Source organism: Mus caroli, chromosome 19 (assembly GCF_900094665.2).
Source record: "Mus caroli chromosome 19, CAROLI_EIJ_v1.1, whole genome shotgun sequence".
NCBI classification, from domain to species: Eukaryota; Metazoa; Chordata; class Mammalia; order Rodentia; family Muridae; genus Mus; species Mus caroli.
In genome coordinates this window covers 51,541,139-51,564,030 of record NC_034588.1, presented here as the reverse complement: position 1 = coordinate 51,564,030, position 22,892 = coordinate 51,541,139, and the positions used below count along the sequence as shown (strand labels likewise).

The window sequence follows — 22,892 nt, the reverse complement described above, 5'->3', positions numbered from 1 at the left end:
AGGCCTGGGGTTGGGTGGCTATAGTGTAACAGGCCTGGGGTTGGGTGGCTATAGTGAAACAGGCTGTTGCTTTCTGTGTAGCAGGGATGGAGGATGGAACTACTTTCTTCTTGCAGTTCCTCCATGCATTTAATACAATTTGTTAGTAAATGTTTTTATACTTGGGATCTGTGTTCTATTTTTTGAAACTCCAGTTTTCTGTAAAGAGATTAAGTGATTTTTATATCTTGTTGGCACTTTTTATTTTTGGATTTTTTTGACCTTGCTCACATTGATAAGGATCACCTGTAAAGTGACTGGTAGCTGTACTTTTCAGTATTAAGTGGCCAGTCATTTTAGGGAATAGAGAGCTCTGAGATAGACGCCTCAAGTTTTGGCAGCCTCAGTTTCCTCACTCATTCAATGGTAGTAATTCTCGTGTGTCTTGTGGGCCAGGGGCTCACGAGTAACTGAGTTATTTAGGATGACAGTTTGTATTTGGGGAACTCTGAAAGCTGTGACTTCTGTGATGGCAGCTGATTGTGGGTCCCCGCTCTGTAGGGGTGGAGGGCACCATGGTGTGGGAAGGAAGAAATACCATTGCCTTTGGCTTTAGGGTTTCAAAGTTAACCTTGAGTTTGTGACTATCTTTGAAGTATATGAAGTACTATTCAATAAAACATGTATTTTCTTCATTCAGTAAGTTTTTAAGCAGTAATCCCTAACTGTTATGTTTGGATTTTTAAATGTCTTCTAGAGACATTAGTGGAATTTTTGACCATCACATCTGCTGTGAATTCATGTGTACATTCATTTTGTTTTTATAGGAAAGGTTTTTCAACCCCAGTATCCCATCTCTGGGTTTGCGGAATGTTATTTATATCAATGAAACTCACACAAGGTAAAAAGACATTTCTTATACTTGTGATACGTCCTAGAAGTTAAACTCTGTAACGCTGGGTAGTGTACTTTACTATGGGCCTGTGCTTTCTGGAGTGGACAGAGTGTGAGCTTTTCATACACGGGCCTGCATCTAAGCAGCAGAAGCAGGACAGCCTCGGGAGGCCTGTCAGGGTGACTGCAGCTTTTCTGGGGTGAATGTGCCACCTGTGGGGTTCTTAACATATGCATGCGATTAACTGTTGCTAAGAAGTAGGGAGTATTTCTCTGACAGGAAATGCAGGTGTGAATGTCTTATATGTTGTGACTATTTCATATTAAAAAAAAAATATAAATGTGGCCAGGAAGGTTCTTAACTCAGTGGTTCTCAACTGTGGTGCGTGATCGCCTTGGGGGTCAGAAGACTATTTAATAGTGTTTGCATTAAATTAATGAGAGCAGGTAGACAGTCTGCATATTAGATATTTACGTTATGATTCATAACAGTAGCAGAGTTAACAGTTATAAAGTAGCAAGGAAATAATGGCTGGGGCGGGGGTCACCACGTCCTGAGGAACCGTGTTAAAGGGCCACAGCACTAGGAAGGTTGAGAGACACTGGCTTAACCTGATGACCTCCTGATTATGGTTTCTGGAACCTATGAGACAAGGAGAGTCCATTGTCTGCCATGTGCACTCACCTGACTGTATGCGTGTGTCTGCTGTGTGTGTGTGTGTTTGCTGACATGTGTGTGTAGCCACATACAAACACAGTACTGGATCATCTCTGTACTAAGTCGATGTCCTTTTTGTGAGTGTGCATCCACTTCAGAATGGCGGCCTTCATTGTATTTTCATGGTGTGTGTCACAATACTATGCTCAGATTCACCTCTCTCTTTCCCTTTGCCACGTCTCCTTCCTGTTGGCCCGTCCCTGCGCTAAACCTTCTTTGATTTGCTTACTGAAGATAATTTAAAACAGTGAGTTCTGACTTCCAAGATCCAAGTATACAGGGATTTAGAGGTGCCAGAGAAAGAGGCCTTTGTTTTCCGTTAAGTTAAAGTTAGAGGATAAGGAAGAGTTCCTGAAGCAAGAGAAACAGCAGCCAAGACTACTGCAGGACTTACAGTTGTTAGAGTACTTAGGGCCTCTCATCGCTGGTGGTAAGAGGTGTTCTTGGTCATGAAAATTCTGTGAAAGGTGATCCAGGAAGTCAGTGCTTGGATTCAGTCCTCCGTGGTCCTGCTCTAAGTACATGAAGAGGGTCTTGTCTGAGAGCGATGAGGCCAGCTTGTCTGGATTGGAGCTTGCTTTTGTCAGAAAACTGCAGCCCAAGGCCACGGATCTATCTTTCTCTCCATTCTCAGGTTCCTCTGCCTCGCCTTTGTTTCAATGCAAAGCAGAGAGGAGAGACTGCTCTATGAAGTCAGGTTTTATTTCTTGTTTTTTAGTTGACACGACTGTGACTTTTCATGTAAAGAAACAGTGTCTTCTTGATGTAAATAGACATTTTATGTATGAAGCTAAAAGTTTTGTCTGGTATTCTTATTTAGAACGGTTTTTAAGACAGTTTACGAAGCCTTGACTATATTGACTTGGTAACAGCCCACACTCGTTACTAGTTACTAGTTACTAGTTACTAATTACTAGTTACTAGTTACTAGTTCTGGCTGCCTGTGTGTTAGCTGACAAAGCCTAAACGTGTTTATACGCAGGACAGGCCCTGTGCTGCACATGTGCAGGCCGGTCGCACGCCTGCTTGTGCTGTTCTGTCAGGCGCTCTCAGGTGCTCGCTCACTCAGGCACACTCCCACCTCCACACACGCTCCATGGGTTTCTGGGAGTGCTTGGGCAAACATCGTAACAACCATCTGGAAGGGCTCACTGAACACAGACTTGGGCTTGAATGCAGCAGTGAGCCAAGCTTTTCAGGAGATGAGGAGAGTGACGGAGGGATCAGAAGCCATGTGAGCAAACTAGTCACAGGCAGTTCCAGAGTTACCGACCTCAGAGTTCAGAGTTATTGACCTCACGTCTGCAGTGTGCTGACAGTGTCACCGCATGCCATTATCATACGTGGTTTCAAATCACCACACAGTGAGATTCACGGCTTCTGATTCTGAAGTGCATCTCTGTGCCCCAGCTAATCACCATGCAGTCATCGTCACCTATGAGAGAGAGAACTTCGCCTTAGATCCACCTGCTGTGTGTTTACACTGGGGAAATGTAGCGATTGAGAAACCAGATGTCTTTGATCTGATTAGCTTTTAATTTACTTTGACACTCAGTGCTTGTCTTGGAAGAATGTTCCAATACAAAAATTGCCTTTCCTGTTGGGAGGAGACCTCCAAGTTTACTTTATGTCACCTATAGCTATCGCTGTGCCCTGTCTGTCACCTCTATCTGTCCTGCCCACACACAGCTCATGGGTAACATCCCACTTACTTGTCTTCGTGGTGCTGTTGATGAAGTCAGACTTTTCTTTTGGGTTACATTCAGCAACAAGTTAAGCATGAGAAGCAATTTCTTTTACCTGAGAATATACAAAAACAATTATGAGTCAAAATGGCTGCATAGGACCATTTTGAGCCAAAATGGCTCTAGAGCCATTGGCTGGAATAAATGACCTGAAACTCTTTCTGTGGGTGGAGGGCCACTCTGTAGTAGAGGTGTTCTGGAGCGCTCGCTGAGGTGGTGTGTGTGTTACAGGCACCGAGGGTGGCTGGCGAGACGGCTGTCTTACATCCTTTTTGTTCAAGAGCGAGATGTCCATAAGGGCATGTTTGCCACCAGTATTACTGAGAATGTACTGAACAGCAGCAGGTAAGAGTGGGGCCACTGTTGACAAAGCGGGGACAGGGTGGATGTGGCCGTGGGAGGGGGTGGGAATTAAGCCTCTTCTGTTGGTTTCTCTGCTTCTCTCTCAAGGGCAGTGCTTGCATTTCTGAACATTAAGTATTGGGTCACAGAAGTCAGGAGAGTGGAAGGCGGGGAAAGACTGCCGCTGGGGTGGGTGGTCCTGGTTTGTGGACTGTGTACTGACGAGGCTTCTAGAAAGTGGAAGCAGTCATGAGCCAATGTTAGAGACGTGTGTGCATGTGCCTAGGGTTCCCCATTCAATTTTCTGTCATACCGATATTGGCGGCAACCCATTTTCTGTTTTGATAGCATAAAGAGAAGTATTTGGTTTGAGGACTTAGACCCAAGCCCGTGCAGTAGGAAGCCATTGCCAGAGTCTTCGGATTTTCGCTCTCTGAGAAACTTGTTTATCTTTGAGGGAGGCAGACATCAGCAGACTATCAGGGAAGGAGCTTCACAGGTTCGTTAATGTGCACCGACCCCAGAAAAGTAACCGTCTAAGGAGGCAGTGGGAAACTGGAGTAGCCTCAGGGAGAAGGGAACGAGGCGCTGTGGATGATTTTAAGTTGCAGTAAGTAACTTTAGTGGATCATGAGTGAGCTGGGGAGAGATAACAGCCGGGACAGAGTTCTCTCTGAGGGAGGAAATGAGCAATGGAACCTCACTGGGGACAGAGTGATTAGGTTGCCCAAGTAGCTGCGAGCCTCCCTCGGAAGACTAGATGAAGTCAGCCAGCGCTGTCTGTACTTTGCGTCCCAGGTGGCAGCTTTCCCTCTATGCTTATCAGGGTTCTAGACGTTTCAGATAATCTTGTCTCCCGGGGGAGACATTGTCTGTCAGAAAAGGGAATTCCAGAGAGGGCCGCTTCCATTGTCTTAGGTCAGAAGAGATCACGGAGAGCTTTGAAGCCTAGGGTAGTTTCCTAGGCCTCCCATTTACTTTTATTTAAAGAAGTTCACCTTGCTCCATGCTTGAGGGGTGGTTTTCTGAGCCTCACAGTATGGAGTTTGAGTGAGAGTTTCTCTTCGCCGCCTCTAGCTATACCCACCTCAGAGGTATAGCTAGAGTGAGAGGCCGGAGATGGGGTGGCTGAAAACCTGGAATTCATAATGTTTCTTTGTAGCTTTGTGGAGAGCTGTGGCTCTAACGCCAACAGTGTTGGACGCTGTAAGAACTCAGGAGAGCATGTTACATGAACGATTGAATAGTTGACAGTACAGGCCTCACATTAGACACCTAGAGAAGCATCTTAGGCCCATGCCGTGAGTGCGGCGGTGGGACGAGCCTTTCCTGCCGCACATTCTTACGGCTCAGTGTCGAGCTCTGCCTTTGTAAAATGACTGATTCAGAAGGAGAAAACAAAAAGTAAACACTACGTCTGTCTTCTCAGGGCTTTGCATGCAGTTCTGGTGAGGTGCAATATAAGCAAATGGCAGATTATGATTATGATGGCTAAAGGAAAGCCATGCAGTACTCTGACTTTCTGGTGGCACTTTGTTTTACCTTGTTTATTATACTGGGTTCCATATAGATGACACAATCCATTTTCATGAAGTCTGCGTGTTCTTTGAGTACGTGCTCCATTGTGAGTTACGTACACAGGACGGCCTTCGCTCCCCTGGCTTTGCTAAAGTGTAACTTGACTGGGGCATTCAGTCCCACAGCAGTCGCTCAGATCTCTGAGTGAATTCTTAGATATGTCCAGATTGCTAAGGAGCCTTTGGCTTAGGATGCCCTCCATTGGAAAGGTGTTATTACTGTTATTTATGTATGTATGTATGTATGTATGTATGTATGTATGTAGGAATGTACGTCTCTATAGGAGGAGGCTATAGGAATGTCCAATCCCTTGGAGCCGTTGTGAGCTGCCTGTTGTAGGTGCTGGGAATCAAACTCAGGTCATCTTCAAGAACAGTACATCCTCCTGACCACTGAACCCTCTCTCCTGGCTCTGCCCATCAGTTTTGATAGACAACCCCGACTGAGGGTCCCAACTTGTATTCTCTCTCTGGCTGCTCTACTACAGATGAAAGAGAACATGCATTTTCTGCACACTAAAGATAACGAGCATTCTAGTCTGTTTGTCCGACATATTCGTGTATAGCTGTAGTTTGGGAAATACCAGTATGTCCTGTTACACGGAATCTGTTTCATTGTCTGACTTTCACGTTGAAATCAGAGTCCAAGAGGCAATTGCTGAAGTGGCTGCGGAGTTGAATCCAGATGGATCTGCCCAGCAGCAGTCCAAAGCCATCCAGAAGGTGAAAAGGAAAGCCAGGAAGATCCTCCAGGAAATGGTCGCCACCGTCTCCCCAGGGATGATCAGGTATTTCAGGCTAGGGTTGCTTGAGGCCCAAGCCAGCCTGTTTCCTTCAAGTAGATTGGAGTTGTGGGATTTTCCTTTCCTCCATCAAGGGAGACATGCGAACAGGGTACTCATGTGTTCCATTGGTAAATCAATATGCTCCCTTGTGAACGAGCACACAGAGGCTTCGGGCTGCCTTTACCCATGCCGATGGGTGGCGGCTGCTCTGCTATGGGTGTCCCCTGTTCTCCTCAGATGGCTGAGTCAAGCCTTATATGTCCATGTCTGACATGGAGGGACTGAGTGTTAGAAGGTCACTAAGTTAGCCTGGCTACTCGCCTTTGAAGTGTGTAAGTGCTGCTAGAGAAAAATGTGTTCATAGTTGAGAGCCAGCAGAGACTTCTGTGAGTGGTGTCTGCTTTAAGTCCATATGCCCAGTTTTCAGTTCAGATAACCAGGTGCACACACACATATGTATTTTTAAATTTACAGTACTTTTTACAAGTACTTTTACAGATTTCAATTTAAAATTAAATTTACAACTACTTCTAGGTGGTAGATCCAGAAGCTGAGAGAGGCAGAAGTAAACTGCATGCAGATTTGTAACATGCACGTGTGTCTATATATGTACAGCTTCAAATGTGTTTATTTCTGTCAGGCTGACTGGCTGGGTGTTGCTAAAGCTATTCAACAGCTTCTTCTGGAACATTCAGATTCACAAGGGTCAGCTCGAGATGGTCAAGGCTGCAACTGAGGTAGGATTTCTGTTTCCTGTCACTCCATTTCCCCGGGTGTGGGTCCTGTGTCCCATCATGCTGTGTCTCCCGTGTGTGTGGGGCGCTGCTGGAGCTTGGTCAGAGTATCGCCTCTGTGCTGTTTGCCCTGTGAACCCATTGGGAAACGCCCCACCCCCAGACACCCTTTGTGGAAACCAGCAGGGCCTATCAAAGATGTGTAGTACTTCTTTTGTAATTTACCTTGCAACAACTCTGAACACCAAGTCTCACCATCTCGTCTTACACATAGTAAGTCTCACCATCTTGTCTTACACATAGTGACTTAAAGGCGCAGGCCGAGGGGAAGATCGGCCCACCTGGCTCTAGAGCCCTGTGCTCATTTCCATGATGGTTTCTATGACGATGTCTTCCTCAGCAGAGGTGTGGGTCAACTTGAACTGTTGTGTGTTCTCCCCCACGGTCTCTTTGTTGTAGTAATGGAGCTTATGTCTACTGTGTAGGCACTGAGGAATTACTGGAGCCTGTTGGGAGAGAGCGAGTCATTGATTGGCCAGTGAAGGATGATGACAGTAACCAAACAAAGTAGGACTGCACCTTAACTCCCGAGCCTTAACATTGTCGCTTCCTTCTGCCTAGACGAACCTGCCGCTCCTGTTTCTGCCCGTGCACAGATCGCACATTGACTACCTGTTGCTCACCTTCATCCTCTTTTGCCACAACATCAAGGCGCCGTACATCGCCTCGGGCAATAATCTCAACATCCCCGTCTTCAGGTGAGCTAAGCCTCGCTGAAGTGAACGGTGGTAAAAAGCTAGTTTAGTCAGATGGACACACCTTTAATCTCAGTGTTTGGGTGGCTGAGGCAGCTGGGTCTACGTGAATCCTAGGCCATCCTGGTTCAGACTGCAAGTTTCCAGCCGGGCAGGGGTAGATAATGCGTCTCCGTCTCAAAAATCAAAACCAGAAACAAAAAAACCCCAACCCAAACTATAACAAGATTGTTTTGAATATGGGATTTGTTGTTATATTTTGATACTTGTTATAAAAATGACATTAGCCTTTTTATTGTAGAAGTAATATTTCATTGTGTAACATTTGCATAGCATACAACGCAAGCCTTGCCCATCTCGCTGTCTCTGTATTTGATATGGGCTACTTTCTGGAGTGTGTTGCAGGTCAACTGAAGGACAGTATCAGGCAGCAAAAGGCCATTAAAGGGCAATGGATCAGGCCTGTCCAAGGAAGCTGGGGGGATGGCACCATGGTATCTAACGTCAGCAAGGGTGACCCTGCTGCCACTTTGACCTCACGACGCAGAGAACCCAACCCAACACTTTGACAGGGCATTTCCGGAGGATGCTGTGGTTTACACTCAAGGGGAACAGTGTAGAGCCTCAAGGCAGAGGCTCAGGGCATGGTTGTAGGACAGTGGAGGCAGGTAGGTGCGCTGGAGTGAGTCCACGGAAGCCCACGGAAAGGCCAGAGGCAGGAGGGGCAGCCGCACAGCTAGGGCTGGATCCAGAGCCGTTCTTGCTCAGGATGGGAAACTCCTGACTGAACGCATGCGCAGACCTGTGTGTCGACTGCTCATTCTGGACTTGGAGAAATTAATTCTGATCTGTTGTGAGAGTTCAGGCAAATGATGAGGGCTTATGTCAGTATAGCCGTGTTCTTGGAGAGGAGAGCAGAGACAAACTGAGAAGGAATTAGTAACCTGAGTTCCTAAGAGTCAGTGCTTGCCCCCATTTGGGGCTCAGCAGAGGGCATAGGGAGACCAGATCTGCCGTCTCCCACCTCTGGTCACTGAGAAGAAGCTGGTGAGGACTGGGCTGAGCTTGTGTGAGAAACTGAACTCTTAACTTCCAAGCAGCACACAGCACTGAGGTCAGCTCGACCTGCCAGGAGTTCCAATGCAGTGAATGCAGAGAGAAACTGCAGGGAGGGGCCGGTCGCTGGACAGGCAGGGCCTCCCACAGTGGCATTCAGTCTAGGCCCCAGCCTCACCATGCGGGATGCTCTTCCTGATCCACTCTGAGTTCTCTAGATCCCAAGTCTGCAGCCAGCCTGTGTGATCCTTCAGCAGAAGAGAAGCCACTGTTGTGGTCAGTGGTCCTTATCCACACTTAGCCCTGACTGTCAAATAGCTTATCGTGTAATAGGGACCATAGACAGACAGCATAGTGACACTGACAGGAACCTACGGGACAGATGTGTCTTCACAGGGGCTAGATACCCTCGTCACACCCCACAGCATTTTTTCCCCAGCACCAGGGAACCAAGAAACTAGATTAGAAAATCACCAGACAGGTTGGCTGGGGAGATGGTACAGTGGTAATCTGTTTGTGAGGCCCTCAGGCCTATCCCTAGAATTGTGCAGGAAAAGTCTGGGTGTTGTGGTGTCTGCTTGTGGTCCCCATGCTGGGGAGGCAGAGGCGGGCAGGCGGGCGGGTGGCACCATGGACTCTCTGGAAGCCAGCCTAGCCTGTTTGTCAAGCTCCAGGCCTGTTGTATGTAGATGGATCTTGGTTAATGGCATGTGGCTGTTGTGGGTTGTGTGCTGGCCTCACATGCGCCTATGCGCGCACACACACACACACACACACACACGCACATGTTCATGGCAGACAGCCCTGGTCTCAGCACTAAGGTGACTTGCCTGCTGGGGCTCACACACACACACACACACACACGCACGAGTGCACGGCAGACAGCCCTGGTCTCAGCACTAAGGTGACTTGCCTGCGGGGCTCACACACACACACACACACACACACACACACACACGCACGCGTGCACGGCAGACAGCCCTGGTCTCAGCACTAAGGTGACTTGCCTGCTGGGGCTCATACACACACACACACACACACACACACACACACGCACTCGTGCACGGCAGACAGCCCTGGTCTCAGCACTAAGGTGACTTGCCTGCGGGGCTCACACACACACACACACACACACACACACACACACACACACGCACGCGTGCACGGCAGACAGCCCTGGTCTCAGCACTAAGGTGACTTGCCTGCGGGGCTCTCCTGTGGTCAGAGTTGCTCACAGACTCACTCTCTCCAGATCTGGTTTTGAGTGAAGCTTTTTTGTAAGTGCCAGTCATTTCTCACTTCTCACAGTTCCGTGTTTCTCCTCAGGAGCTCAAGGCATTGCTTATCTTTCCGACAGAGCAGACACTGGTGTTTTCTTTCATCTCATTTAAGTCTCCACAGTGACAAACACATCTCAGGTTACATTGCTCACTCACTGAATTTATTCTGAAGAATTTCAGAATGATGCTACAGTTCACCAACATCTTACCTTGGTTTCCATAAACAGACGCAAAGGAGACCAGAATGTTAACATTGAATATATATAGTATTGTTACTTACACCAATGCAAATACTAGTGTTTGAAAACAACTTCTCTTATTGAAAAGACTAGGAAGAGGTTGTAAATTTAGGACAGCTGACAGCAGACTTTCAGCTTCATGTCTAAGCTTATCAGCGCTGCAGAGAGGGACCTGGAGCTGGGAGCAGAGTTGTTTTATCCCTGTATGGACAAGTGATAAATACTGAGGCCAGAAGAGGAGGTCTGATCCCCTGGAACTAGCGTTACAGAGGCTTCTGAGCTGCCATGTAGGTGCTGGGAGTTGAACTCAGGTCCTTTGGAAGAGTAGCCAGTCATCGTCGCTGCTGCGCTGTCTCTCCAGCTCCCGTCTCCTGTCTGTAAAGATGGTGATCCTTGATTCCAGCTTGGTAAAATTATCCCTGCCCCATAGGGACCCTCTTTTAAGCATCAGTTACTTGAGAGTATTTTCCCAGGGAATATTTGTTCATTTTACAAATGTGCCATGGGATAATGTCTGTGTGCCTCAAACTCTGACTGGGGATTATGGGTGGGGTTTTGTTTTTAAAAATACCCTTTTCTTTTCTTTCTTTCTTTCTTTTTTTTTTTTTCATTTTTGAGACAAGGTTTTACTCTGTGGCTCTGGCTGTCCTGGAACCGGCAATGTAGACCAGTTTGAACTTGGAAGTCCTACTGTCTCTGCCTCTTGAGTGCTGAGATTAGAGGCATGCACCACCATGCTCAGCCACTGGTTAACTTTGTGTATTTAGTGTATTCTGATTATTCTCTTCCTCACACTCTCTTATCTTCCTCTCATCTTTGTTAACCCCTCCTCCATTCCTACCAGTCAGTCCCGTTCTTAGGTTCTGACATTTAGTTTTGTTTTGTGACTCATTTATATATCTTTTTTAAAAAAAATCAAGGACTTGTTTCATGTGCATGAATATTTTGCCTGCATATATGTTTATGTACCGCGTGTGTACCCAGTGCCCAAGTAGTTCGGAAGGTGGTGTCGATCCCTTGGTACTGGAGTTGCAGATGGTTGTGAACCACCATGTGGGTACTGGGAATCGATCCAGGGTCCTCAGCCAGAGAGGCTAGTTTTCTAACTCCTGCCCAGCCTGTGACCCATTTGGTTTAGCCAGGGCCATGCATCTGTGTGATGGGATGGACCTGCCTCCTACAGCCTAGAGAACTCACCAGTGGACACACAGAGAAGGCAATGACTCAGTCTCCCTCAAATCCCTATCCTTACCTCTGTGGATCACGTTGTCAGGTTCCTTTTTGGCTCAGAAGTTACGATGCAGCGATGCTCCCAGGCTAAGGAGTGAGTGAAACACGTCAGCAACACGGAAAAGGAACCCCTGTGTTTTCATCATCAACATTCAAATGACACGTGTGCTTCTGTCCGGATGGCAATGCTTTGGACTCTCTTGACATTTGAGTCTTCTTTTTATATTTTTCCTTACAAATAATTTGTGCATTCTTGAATTTGCAGTACCTTGATTCACAAGCTTGGGGGCTTTTTCATAAGACGGAGGCTCGATGAAACCCCAGATGGACGCAAAGACATTCTGTACAGAGCGTTGCTCCATGGGGTGCGTATGGCCTTTAATTGTCCTCAAGCCCGCAGCATTAGCTGTCATTGGAGAGTGAGGGAGACGTGTTGGGTTTGGTTGGGTTTGGGAGATTACTGCATTGCTGTGGGTGATTCTTGTGTGTGATCACCCAAGCACAGCCGTGCTGGCATCCTTGCCTGTAATGGATGTGGGGAAATGTTAGGTCAGTGGTGAAGTTACAGTGTTTCTCTGGGCTTTGTCTTAGGGTTTAACTGTCCTGCACTCACCCGAGTTGCTCAGTCTTCTGTTCATGTCTGATTTTCTTGTATCTCAGCATGTAGTTGAACTCCTCCGACAGCAGCAGTTCCTGGAGATCTTCCTGGAAGGCACCCGGTCCCGCAGTGGCAAGACCTCCTGTGCCCGGGCAGGGCTCCTCTCAGTGGTAGTGGATACTCTGTCGTCCAACACCATTCCTGACATCCTCGTCATACCCGTGGGCATCTCGTATGATCGCATAATCGAAGGTCACTACAATGGCGAACAGTTGGTAAGGAGTTGGCCTGCATCAGGCCGTCTGGGCCTCTCCAGCTTTTATGTATTTAATGACACCGTTGTGCTAATCATCTGACACCTGCCTGGGTGGGCATGCTGAGTTGCCTTCATCTCATCTGTCAGCTGTGAGAGTCTCACGTGGTGGTCTCCTTGCGGTCTCAGGGTTGATTTCCTGTGAATTTTAGTGAAGCCTGAAGACTGGCAATCGCAAACCAATCCGAGAAATGGGAGGAATTTTTTTCAGTAAATTTTTACCAAAGGATGCACCAGTCATAAGCACTTAGATGAGATCAAAATGAGTTTATCTATGTGACTAGCACCCAAATTAAGGACTGATATTATCAGCACCCAGAAATCTTACGGGCTCCCCTCCTGTTAGCCCCCTTTGGGATAGTCACGTGTCTGACCTCTTATAAGAAGATTGAACTTTATAGAATAATAACGTGTGCAGTTCTTTGGAATCTGAATGCCTTGTGAGCACAAGCATTTGTGAGGGTTGGCCATGTTGCTGCATGCAGTTGAGACTTCACAGTGGGGAGATGTTCCACTGTGTAAGGAAATCACACACACAGCTTGGAGCTTATCTTTTGCTACTTTGTGGGTTCTTTCTTCTACTTTTTCCACCCTTTCCCTTTCATCCTTTCATCTCCTCACTTGATAGGAGAGAAAAAAGAGTAGAAAGGAAAGGGGCGGGGTATCATCCTTTACCTACTTCCTGCTGATTAGGAATGTCGAGTTCCTTGGGGCAAGTTTGATCTTTGAGGTCAGGATATCTTCTTCTTTGTGCATGACTACTGAACAACCATGACCAGCAGCAACCAGCAGCAACCAGCAGCAACCAGCAACAACCCCCAATGCCTCTTGGAGCCCTAGCATTTATATGCTCTCTAAGAAAGTCCCCAGCATCCCAAACGTCACTCAGTCACACAAATTACCTGTGGCTGTTGAAACCATGCCCCAGCTAGAGCACGAGGCAAATCATAGTCAGCTGCTGCGGGTAGAGTGAAGCAGCCCCATATCACACCTGGGATTAAAATGAAAACGTTAATCTTACAGTATTTCTGTGTTTTTTTAAAGAAGCCAAAATTTTAAAATATCTTTAGAACAGCTCTTTGAAAGAAGTCTCAACACACTTCGCTTAGAGCCTTTTGGGTTTACTTACACGTGTGCATACTAAGGGAGGGTGGCCAATAGTTTAAGCCGGAGTGTACTCGGTTGATAAGCACTGCCCACTCATGAGTCCACATGTGAGGCACATCACCAAATGGCCTCGCCAGCAGTGTGCAAGTGCAGGGGAGCTCCGCTTTGCTTGCGTAGAGTGGAACTATTGGACAAGGTATGTGCTTGGCAACCTGAGGCTTTAAAAAGTAGGAGGTACTCCTGGGATTTTAGCTCCTGTGACTTTCAACAGTTCCTGCACTTGAGGGATGCATGGCAGCTGCAGCAGCAGCAGCAAGCAGGTCATCCTCCCTCTTCACTGTTTAGGGGAAGCCCAAGAAGAACGAGAGCCTCTGGAGTGTGGCGAGAGGCGTTATCAGAATGCTGCGGAAAAACTACGGCTACGTCCGAGTGGATTTTGCACAGCCATTTTCCTTGAAGGTGAGGGTGTGCCAAGGTACAGGCCCAAAGCTTGCTTTTTAAACAGTTCCTTTTAACTTTTGAAGATCAAATATAGTTTATATGTTGCTATGAAGGATTTTTTTTCCTTTCTTTTAAATTTCCAGGAATATTTAGAAGGCCAGAGTCAGAAACCTGTATCTGCCCCCCTTTCTCTGGAGCAAGCACTGTTACCAGCGATCCTTCCTTCAAGGTAGGCTATGGGTCCCTGTGGGACTCGGCTATCCCATCACTTTCCCTGATTGTGTAGGACAGCAGGTCAGCCTTAGGAAGAGATCTTTCTCAGACCTCATTGCAGTAATATTCTTGATTTGATGGAAGATGTGAAGATGTGAGTTCTCTCGCACTGTCTCTGCTTTTCTCTGTCTCCGTCTCTCTCTGTCATGTGCGCGTGTGCGTGTGCGTGTGTGTGTAGGCTTTGTTTTTAATTATGCATAAAACCTTTGTGAGTTTGTGAATCTTGTTGGATCATTTGATTGATGCTTTTGAATATGTGAACTGGGTTTTTATTTTATTATTTTATTTTTCAGTGATTGCTTGGGTTATACATATTGTAAGTCAGATGCATAGAAAATGTTTGGTAGTAATTGAATTTTCCAGAACTGAAAATGCTTTGTAATTTAGAGTCCTAAAATTAGAGTTTTCAGCTGTTTTAAAATATCTCTTGCTTTCTGCATTCATTCTGCCAGTGAGTTTGGAAGTGATATATTAATAGACTATTCAGTGATTAATAAATGAAGTATTCTGTCTGAAAAAATATATTAGGCTCCACATTGCAGAGGAAAATAATCCAGAGAAATGATCTATTTATCATTTAAACTTAAAATGTGTGGTGATCGGAGCTACTCATAATTTAGAGATTAGTTCCGTATTGTGTGCCTTCTAAAGCGTGAGGCTAGGTCTAGCCTTGTGTATGTCAGCCCAGCAGTCAGAAGGCAGGAGGCATGCTGCAAGCTGGAGGCTGGCCCCATCCACACAGTGAATATTAGCTAGTCTGGGCAACAGAAATAGAAGGCATCTCACAAATAAAAGTGAAGTTGCGCTGTGGGGCTGAGAGGGGTGATTTGTCTCTTCAGACCGAATGACGTTGCTGATGAACATCAAGACCTATCCAGTAATGAGTCCAGAAACCCAGCAGACGAAGCCTTCAGACGAAGGCTGATTGCAAACCTGGCCGAGCACATTCTCTTCAGTAAGTAAGCTGCACGCTTTCTGCTCACACGGCCCTCGGAGCGGAGTAGGCTGTCCACATTTGGAACTCCGCCGGGGGGGTCCCTCTTCTGAGTCTATCACCTACTGCCTAGGTTGTGACAGGCAGGATCCTGGAAGGAAAGTAACATCGAAGGTGGGTGGGGCTCAGAATACAACAAACACCGCAGGACCTCTGATGGAGCGGGCGCTCATCACTGATTCTCCTGCTGCTTAGAGCGGGCTGTGTCGAGGTGATTGGGCCTCGCTTGTGACGGCCTGAACTATTTCATGGTCTGACATCTCGGGGCTTTTAGCGGTGTCTCTTTCACCTCTGACTGCATGAGGCCTTTTACTCAGTACTGATTGGCTGCCCATCTAAGGCTGTGTGAATTGTGGGTGTGGACGGAGCCCTGAATGGCTCTGCACTCTCGTGGATTCTGCTTTTGTTCTGTGCTATCTGTGCACAAAGATGCCGCCAGGCTAACAAAGCAGCGGGTGGAGCGGCCACCATCAGGCTGTCCTGGAATTCCAAGTTGTGTACTGTGGTGCCCTTGAGCACCTGAACAGGACACCGGTCACGAGATTAATGAATGTAGAGATAGGATGGAGCCTGATGCTGTGACTTCAGACCTGCTCTTTCCCTGCTGGGTATGCTGGCTTTTCACCATGGGGACCTGCAAGGACAGGAAAGGAGACTACAGCCCATGGCATGCATGCTGTGGCACTTAGTCCAGGCCCCTTTAGAGCTCCAGAGGGGGCCTGCGCTTTGGGTCTTGGTATTTCATTAAAGGCATTTTGTTGACTGATCTAGCCTACTTGCTCTGGGTTGAAGGTGGATCTGTCTTAGAATGTGGCCTCATGGCTAAGTGATTGCTCTGAAGTCATTTTACCAGGGCACTGTCAAATCCAGTTGTATTTCCACTGTAAACTGCAGTTACAGGAATTATAGCAGAAGACGTGGTTAGCTCCACGGGCTTCTGTTTAAAGCTAAGCACTTTCAAGGCCTCATGTTAGTTAGAGCAAGGCCAGCTAACACTCTGTTTCTTTCCAGCCGCCAGCAAGTCCTGCGCTATCATGTCCACCCACATTGTGGCCTGTCTGCTCCTCTACAGACACAGGCAGGTACGTCTTATCGCTCCTTCATGTTCTTTGGTAGAAGCCTGGGTGTTTGTTAGGCTGAGGCTAGGAGAAGAACAGAAAAAGAAGGCTGGCACCCTGCCCTGAGCCCAGCAGTCCAGCGAGGGAAAGAGCTACACTGTGAATACACATCGTGGAAGGATACTGTTTCTGGTTGCTGTAGGTAATGGAAATAAGGCATATTTCAGGACACAGTATACGTTCTGCTGGAAAAGAGTTTCCAGGCAGTTTGCTCTGAATATTAGAGCCCCTCTGTCCTCCCACAATAGGCTTATGTAGTTCTGCCATGGATAGACCACGTCTACCATATTCATTGTCGTGCTCTTCACATGAGCGCTTGGGACGTGTGTTTAAAGCCAAGGGAATCCTCACGAACGCTCGGATCCTTGGCACTACTGTCAGGCAGCCGCTTCTCTTTCCCTTTGTGCTCAGTTTTGTGATGGGACATCTGCCCGTGACAGTCCTGGGGAGCAGTGCCTTTCCTACTTGCTCATGTTGCTGGTCTGGGCCTGTCTCTGTGGCTGTCAGCAGGGCAGTCATAGCAGGAAGAAATCTGGGGAAATGAGGCTTTCTGATGCCACAATCCGTTTCTGTCTCTATGTAGGGAATCCATCTCTCCACGCTCGTGGAAGACTTCTTTGTGATGAAGGAGGAAGTCCTAGCTCGAGATTTTGACCTAGGCTTCTCCGGGAATTCAGAAGATGTCGTCATGCATGCTATTCAGCTTCTGGGGAATTGTGTCACCATCACCCACACGAGCAGGAAAGATGAGTTTTTTATTACTCCCAGCACAACTGTCCCGTCAGTCTTTGAACTCAACTTCTACAGCAATGGCGTACTTCATGTCTTCATCATGGAAGCCATCATAGGTACATTAGGGCCTGGATCACATGGTGATGCCTGATTGGTTTAGCTGCTAGCCCCTTGCTCTAGAGAATGGGACACTGGAGTTTACTCTAGTGAAACGGCTGCCTACTGAATTTCCCTGTGTAGTACTGAGTTTCTTACTGTGGGGGTGAATTAAGAGAGTTCTGGGGCGAGCAGGAGACTTAGCTTTCATCAGCTAGGCCCTCACGGAATGGGATTCTTTGGGGCTGTAGTTAAATTTCTCCAGCAACTGCAGATTTTGTTTTTTTATTTGTTAATAGGTTCTATTGGTCATTTAAGAGTCAAAGTTTCTCTTTGAGACCCAGGACTGTTGACTTCAGATTCCCTGTATTTCCTTAGCTTGCAGCATCTATGCAGTCCAGAATAAGAGGTGCTCTGGAGGGTCTGCTGGAGGCCTCGGCAACCTGATCAGCCAGGAGCAGCTGGTGAGGAAGGCCGCCAGCCTGTGCTACCTTCTCTCTAACGAAGGTACCATTTCTCTGGTGAGTGGAGGTGGCTGGGTTTCTACCCAGCTTTTGGTTATGGAGTTCCTGGATGAAAGACATACCCACAGCCTTAATATTTACAACCAGCTCTAAGCAGTACAATAGCTGGGCAGCTGCCTAACTCCATGCTGTTAGAATCTTCTTTACAGTGATAACCAGAGTTATTACTGTTTACTATGCTCCATCTGGGCTCTCTTAGCTCCAATTGGGCAGCCCTCAGGGCCACACCAGCTTGACCCTTAACCCACAGCGGCTTCTCCTTACTCCTCTCCTGCACCTTCTTCCTCCTTGAGGTCCTGCTCTTCCCCCAAGCCTGAGAAGCCTAACCTTCACTTTGTCTCTTCTGCCCAGCTATTGGCTGTCAGTCATCTTTATTCACCAAAAAGAAATAACTTGGGGGCAGAGTCACTCATCTTCTAACCTGCTTCTGGGGCACAGTCTTAGGGGCCCCAAATTAGCATTAGAATACAAGCAGCATTAGGCCAGCTCACTGCAGAGGCACCTCCATGCCCCCTGATCCTTTCTTAATTGTCTGTGTGCAGCTGTGAGACGCCTTTAGTTCTCTCAGAACATCTCCCGTCCATGCAGCTTTCTGACCCACTTCTGAGTTTCAGAGCCACTAAGCTGGTCTGGCCTCGACTGTCTTGGCTTTTGTTTGGCTCTGTAGCATGAGAGATTGTTGTAAGTTCTCAGTTAGAAGGTCCTGTGCCAGTTGTCAGTAACCGACACATCTTCTTGTGGGTGTTAGAACCCCAAACGATGAGTGTGAGCCCCAGAAACCTTCTCAGCTTATACTTTCAGAGGCTCAGAAGTAGAATGTTGAATTTACCACCGCCCTGCACTTGGTGACATTTAAAATGCAGCCTACATATTGAGCAGATTTGGGATACTTGAACCATGTAGAATCTACGTTTGCCTGTACTGTTCTTTTTAGCTCATATGACTGTATCTTGGGACATTCACACGTGTGATCATTTTTAGTGTGGTCTTCTTGAACATACTCCTTGTGTGCGGTTGACACTTGAGTTGCAGGGTCAGGAGGGTGTGGGTAGTGGGGCTCCTCAAGTGGCCGCGTGTTCCTTGTGGGCCTCCTGAATCATTGGGCTTCTGTGTTTCCTCTTTCGTTACTTGTGTGAGCTGTCTTCACCGTAAGACAGCTCTTGCATGGAGATCATCTTCAAACAGAAGAAACAAGATTTCCCAAAACGTCCAAGGAGTTGCTCCTTCCAGGGTTCATGCCACCGAGGCATTAAGCTCAGTAGCACTCCCTATTGTTGGGGACACACTAAGTGTACTGCCACTCATGGGAAGGGTCTTTTCTCTGGCCTTGTCATGACCATTTATCAAGACAGTGGACCTCAGAGATCAAAGGACTTGTTCAGGGGATGAATAAGGTGGTGGAGTCTTTAAGAAAAGTATGGGGCCAACTCATCTTTAAATGGCCTTTTCTTTTTAGCCCTGCCAGACTTTTTACCAAGTTTGTCATGAGACAGTTGGCAAGTTCATCCAGTATGGCATTCTCACAGTGGCAGAGGTAAGAGAAATGGCCTGGCTTTATTTTCTTTAGTTTCTTGCTCTTCATTTTTTTTTCTACCAATTATTTATTTAAAACAGTGTTTCTGCTGGTTATTTTAACCAGTAAATATACTTGCTATGTGTTTATGTTCAGACAGTAGCAGGGGAGAGTAAGAATGGGTACAGATGTCTGGGGATTGTTTAATATTTTGATTTCTTTTGTCAGAGGTGTTTTCTAGATCTTAATCTGATCTCTGGCATACGGACGTTGATTCTTGGATGAGACGTGAAGCATATTAGGTGTTCGTAGCTTGTGCACAGTTCATTTTTCTCTCTTGAGATTCCAGAGTCTTGTCTAATAGATTTAGTGTGGTTCAGAGGGGCTGGGAAAGCCACCCTCCACTCAGAAGAAATGGAAGTTCCTTCTTGTGACTTCCCCAGCCTCCATCTGTCCTCCCTGCTGCCTCCCGGGTGGTTTTGAGTTTGGAAAAAGTTTGGAAATACGTGTGAGGGACGCACGGCTGAGAGGGCTCAGGCAGGCTTCCTTGGCTTTGGCCCATCAGTTGCATGTTTGGCCGTGTGCCAAGGAATCTTATTTACTGTCCGCTCTCTTCTTGGCCTAGCAAGATGACCAGGAAGATGTCAGTCCTGGCCTTGCAGAACAGCAGTGGGACAAGAAGCTTCCGGAACCCCTGAACTGGAGAAGTGACGAGGAAGACGAAGACAGTGACTTTGGTGAGGAGCAGCGAGATTGCTATCTCAAGGTACTTTGTGAGGAATTCTGGGTCAAGAACAGTGAGATGTTAGGTTTATATTGCAGTTAGATAATGGTACTGGTGACTTCTTCATGTCCAAAGTTCTTATGCACCAGTTCTAACCACTGAGTAAAGTCACTGAAAATCAGTCCCTTAAATTGTATAGTGTGGGAGCTGGTACGTGGAAAGGGAACAGGATTGGGAAACCATGGATGAAGAAAGGGTGACTTTCAGCACCTCCAGGAATGCACAGGCCTCTCCCGACACCCACCCCTGCACCTGCTCTCCACAGGGCAGTGATTTTGTTTCCAAATGACACTTAGGAACTAACTCTCTTTCCATCTGGGTTTTACCAGCTTCACCAATGGACAGCGGTCTCGCTTCATGCGCTTGAATACATAACTTCTGTTCCCTGCTCCTTACATGCGTGGGTGTCTATCACACTTGAAGTGCATGCCTCAGAGGGCTCAGCCCCTAGACCAGCTGTTCCAAGGGATGAGAACTTGTAACAGTCCTGTCGGTCAATTAGGATGATTCATTCTAGATGAGTGTTGAATGGACAGGCCCCTCAAATCCTATGGGAGGGAGGGAGTGCCCTGAAGAGCACTCTGGTCCCAGCTGATCGTTCCTAGCCAGTCATGTGCTGGAGCCGCAGGCTGCTTCCATGCAGTGCTAGTGGGAGGACCATCTTCAGCCCTGGGATCCCAGAGTCCCTAGCAGCTGACCCTGCTTTCCCTCCCTTCCGGTGACCTCACCTCTGCTTATGCTCTCAGGTGAGCCAGTCCAAGGAGCACCAGCAATTCATCACCTTTCTTCAGAGGCTTCTGGGTCCCCTGCTAGAAGCCTACAGCTCGGCTGCCATCTTTGTCCACAACTTCAGCGGTCCAGTTCCCGAGTCTGAGTACCTGCAGAAACTGCACAGGTACCTTATCACCAGGACGGAAAGGAACGTTGCCGTGTACGGTATGTGCAGTTTCATTTTGGCTTCTCTGGAAAACTGTTTCCCCAAACAAAAACCAAGACAAACAAACAAACAAAAAAAAAAACCCAAAAGCTGGGGAGTGGTGGCACATGCCTTTAGTCCCAGCACTTAGGTGGCAGAGGCAGGTGGATCTCCGTGAGTTCGAGGCCAGCGTAGTCTACCGATTGAGTTCAAAAACAAACAAAAACGAGACTGTTGAGGATTGGTTCTAATGCTATTTGTGTTAATTTGGCTCCTGAAATCACACGGGAACTGCATGTCTGCGCTGCGGTTCCCTGCTCCCAGTTGGCTTTGATTGAGATATAAAGTTGCCAGAGACCAATGGCTAGGCAGGGAGACAGAGGTGAAGACTTTTAGGATTCCCGGGAAGGGACTGAGGTAGGAGGAAGATGCCGGGAAGGTGCAGGAGGGAGAGTTGGCCAGAATGTAGGTGCAGGGATGGGTGTGGGGTGTGGGGTGTGGGAAGCCCCAGGGGGGCTGCCCTGAAGGGCAACAAGGATAAAATACAGATTTAGGAAGTGTCAACTCAGGAATATTGGAGGGGAGTGTGTTAGCCACAAGGAGGTTCAGGAGTGGCCCAGCCATTAAGCTAGTGACGTCATATTAAAATATAAAGGTGGTGTGTATGAATCTTTCATTTTTTATCCAAAACATTTGGGTGGGTGACGAGAAATACTTGCGCACGCTCTGGGAGCACAGAGTGAATTTAATGAATTACTGCTACACCAAACAAACCAAAACCACAAACCCATTTTCCTATTATTATATAATTCTGTTAATTTTGGGAAATTGGGGAAAAGGTACAATTTTGCTGACCGTTCATTGGACAGATCTGCTGTGGTGTGCCATACAAGCTGAATGGTCCAGCTCTGTGTTGTGTGTCTGCCTTTGGCCAGCTCACATGGTAATGGAGGTTCATGCATGCTGCCTGTGACTCTGTCTGCTGTGTAGTCTTTCACTGTATGCTCGCCACCTCCTTCAGTCTGCTGCTGCTGGGGGTGTGAGCCATTGTCAGCGAAGGCCTCTTTTGCACAGTGCTGCCCTGCGCCTGTCTGAGTCCTGGTGGTTGTCTGGCACAGTGGGGCACATGCCAGTCAGCGTTCAGAGCCAGAAGAAGTGTAGAGATCGTCAGTCCCTTCGTGCCACTTTGGGACCACCTGTCGCAGGCCCCTGACTAATCAGTGGCAAATGTGGGTTAGAGATCCTGTTTCCTGGGCTGGAGAGATGGCTCAGTGGTTAAGAGCACTGACTGCTCTTCCAGAGGACCTGAGTTCAATTCCCAGCAACCACATGGTGGCTCACAACCATCTATAACGGAGCCTGATGCCCTCTTCTGGCATGAAGTTGTATATGTAGCAGAGCACTCATACAATAAATTAAAAAAAAAAGAAAAGAAAAAAGAAATCTTGTTTCCTGACCTCTAGACTTGAGCTTTGTATGGCCATAGGTCTAACCACCATCACTGTCTGCTATTAGCAAGCCATTCTGCACCACCGTGCTTGGTTCTTACAAGACTGCAAGATGGATGCTTGGTGCATCTGTCTTCCTTCTCTCCTAGCTGCCTCTTCTCCTCTCTCTGCTTTCTTTAATAGATGGCAGGATAGGTTTAAGGAGATGGCAGGTCCCTGGAAGAAGGCTGTGAGAGTTGCCATTAGCAGGAGGGCGCTTGCTTCAGTCTGGACTCCTGCGTTCATGTTCTTTGTAGCCTCCCATGTAGAGACCGTATGCTGAGCCTGAACACTGAAGGCCTTGTTGTCTCTCTGCAGCTGAGAGTGCCACATACTGTCTCGTGAAGAACGCTGTGAAAATGTTTAAGGACATCGGGGTATGTGTCCACGACCACGCTGCCTTCTGTTCTGTGTAGCTCCGATCTGTTGCTCTGCCTCTGTGGCGGGGGACGGGGGGAGGGGGGTCCAGAAGAAGCAGTTTGTGCTGGGCTAATTGGGAATGTATTTCCTAGTGTGTGAGGGTTGGGATCAGGACGTGCTGAAGGCCTGTTTGATGCTCTGGCATTTTGCTGGTTTCATATTCATTCCCAAACTATAACAGACATTAGGCGAGTTCAGTGTTAACTTTCCCACATTCTATTTTTTTTTTTTTTTTTTTTTTT

General features: G+C 47.4%; 1 protein-coding gene across 4 annotated transcripts in view; it reads left to right on the top strand.

The window, feature by feature from the left end:
- Positions 1 to 22,892, top strand: part of Gpam (glycerol-3-phosphate acyltransferase, mitochondrial) — a 95,597-nt gene that overhangs the window by 68,552 nt on the left and 4,153 nt on the right. For all 4 annotated transcript variants that reach the window (XM_029472900.1, XM_021151279.2, XM_021151280.2 and 1 more), the window contains 17 exons: positions 807 to 880; positions 3,568 to 3,681; positions 5,897 to 6,043; positions 6,681 to 6,777; positions 7,396 to 7,532; positions 11,600 to 11,699; positions 11,995 to 12,207; positions 13,698 to 13,811; positions 13,937 to 14,022; positions 14,906 to 15,021; positions 16,072 to 16,142; positions 16,762 to 17,026; positions 17,385 to 17,527; positions 18,987 to 19,064; positions 19,669 to 19,809; positions 20,574 to 20,763; positions 22,549 to 22,607. In XM_029472900.1, coding sequence (XP_029328760.1) covers positions 807 to 880; positions 3,568 to 3,681; positions 5,897 to 6,043; positions 6,681 to 6,777; positions 7,396 to 7,532; positions 11,600 to 11,699; positions 11,995 to 12,207; positions 13,698 to 13,811; positions 13,937 to 14,022; positions 14,906 to 15,021; positions 16,072 to 16,142; positions 16,762 to 17,026; positions 17,385 to 17,527; positions 18,987 to 19,064; positions 19,669 to 19,809; positions 20,574 to 20,763; positions 22,549 to 22,607 — 2,145 coding nt within the window. The remainder of the gene's footprint in view (positions 1 to 806; positions 881 to 3,567; positions 3,682 to 5,896; positions 6,044 to 6,680; positions 6,778 to 7,395; positions 7,533 to 11,599; positions 11,700 to 11,994; positions 12,208 to 13,697; positions 13,812 to 13,936; positions 14,023 to 14,905; positions 15,022 to 16,071; positions 16,143 to 16,761; positions 17,027 to 17,384; positions 17,528 to 18,986; positions 19,065 to 19,668; positions 19,810 to 20,573; positions 20,764 to 22,548; positions 22,608 to 22,892) is intronic.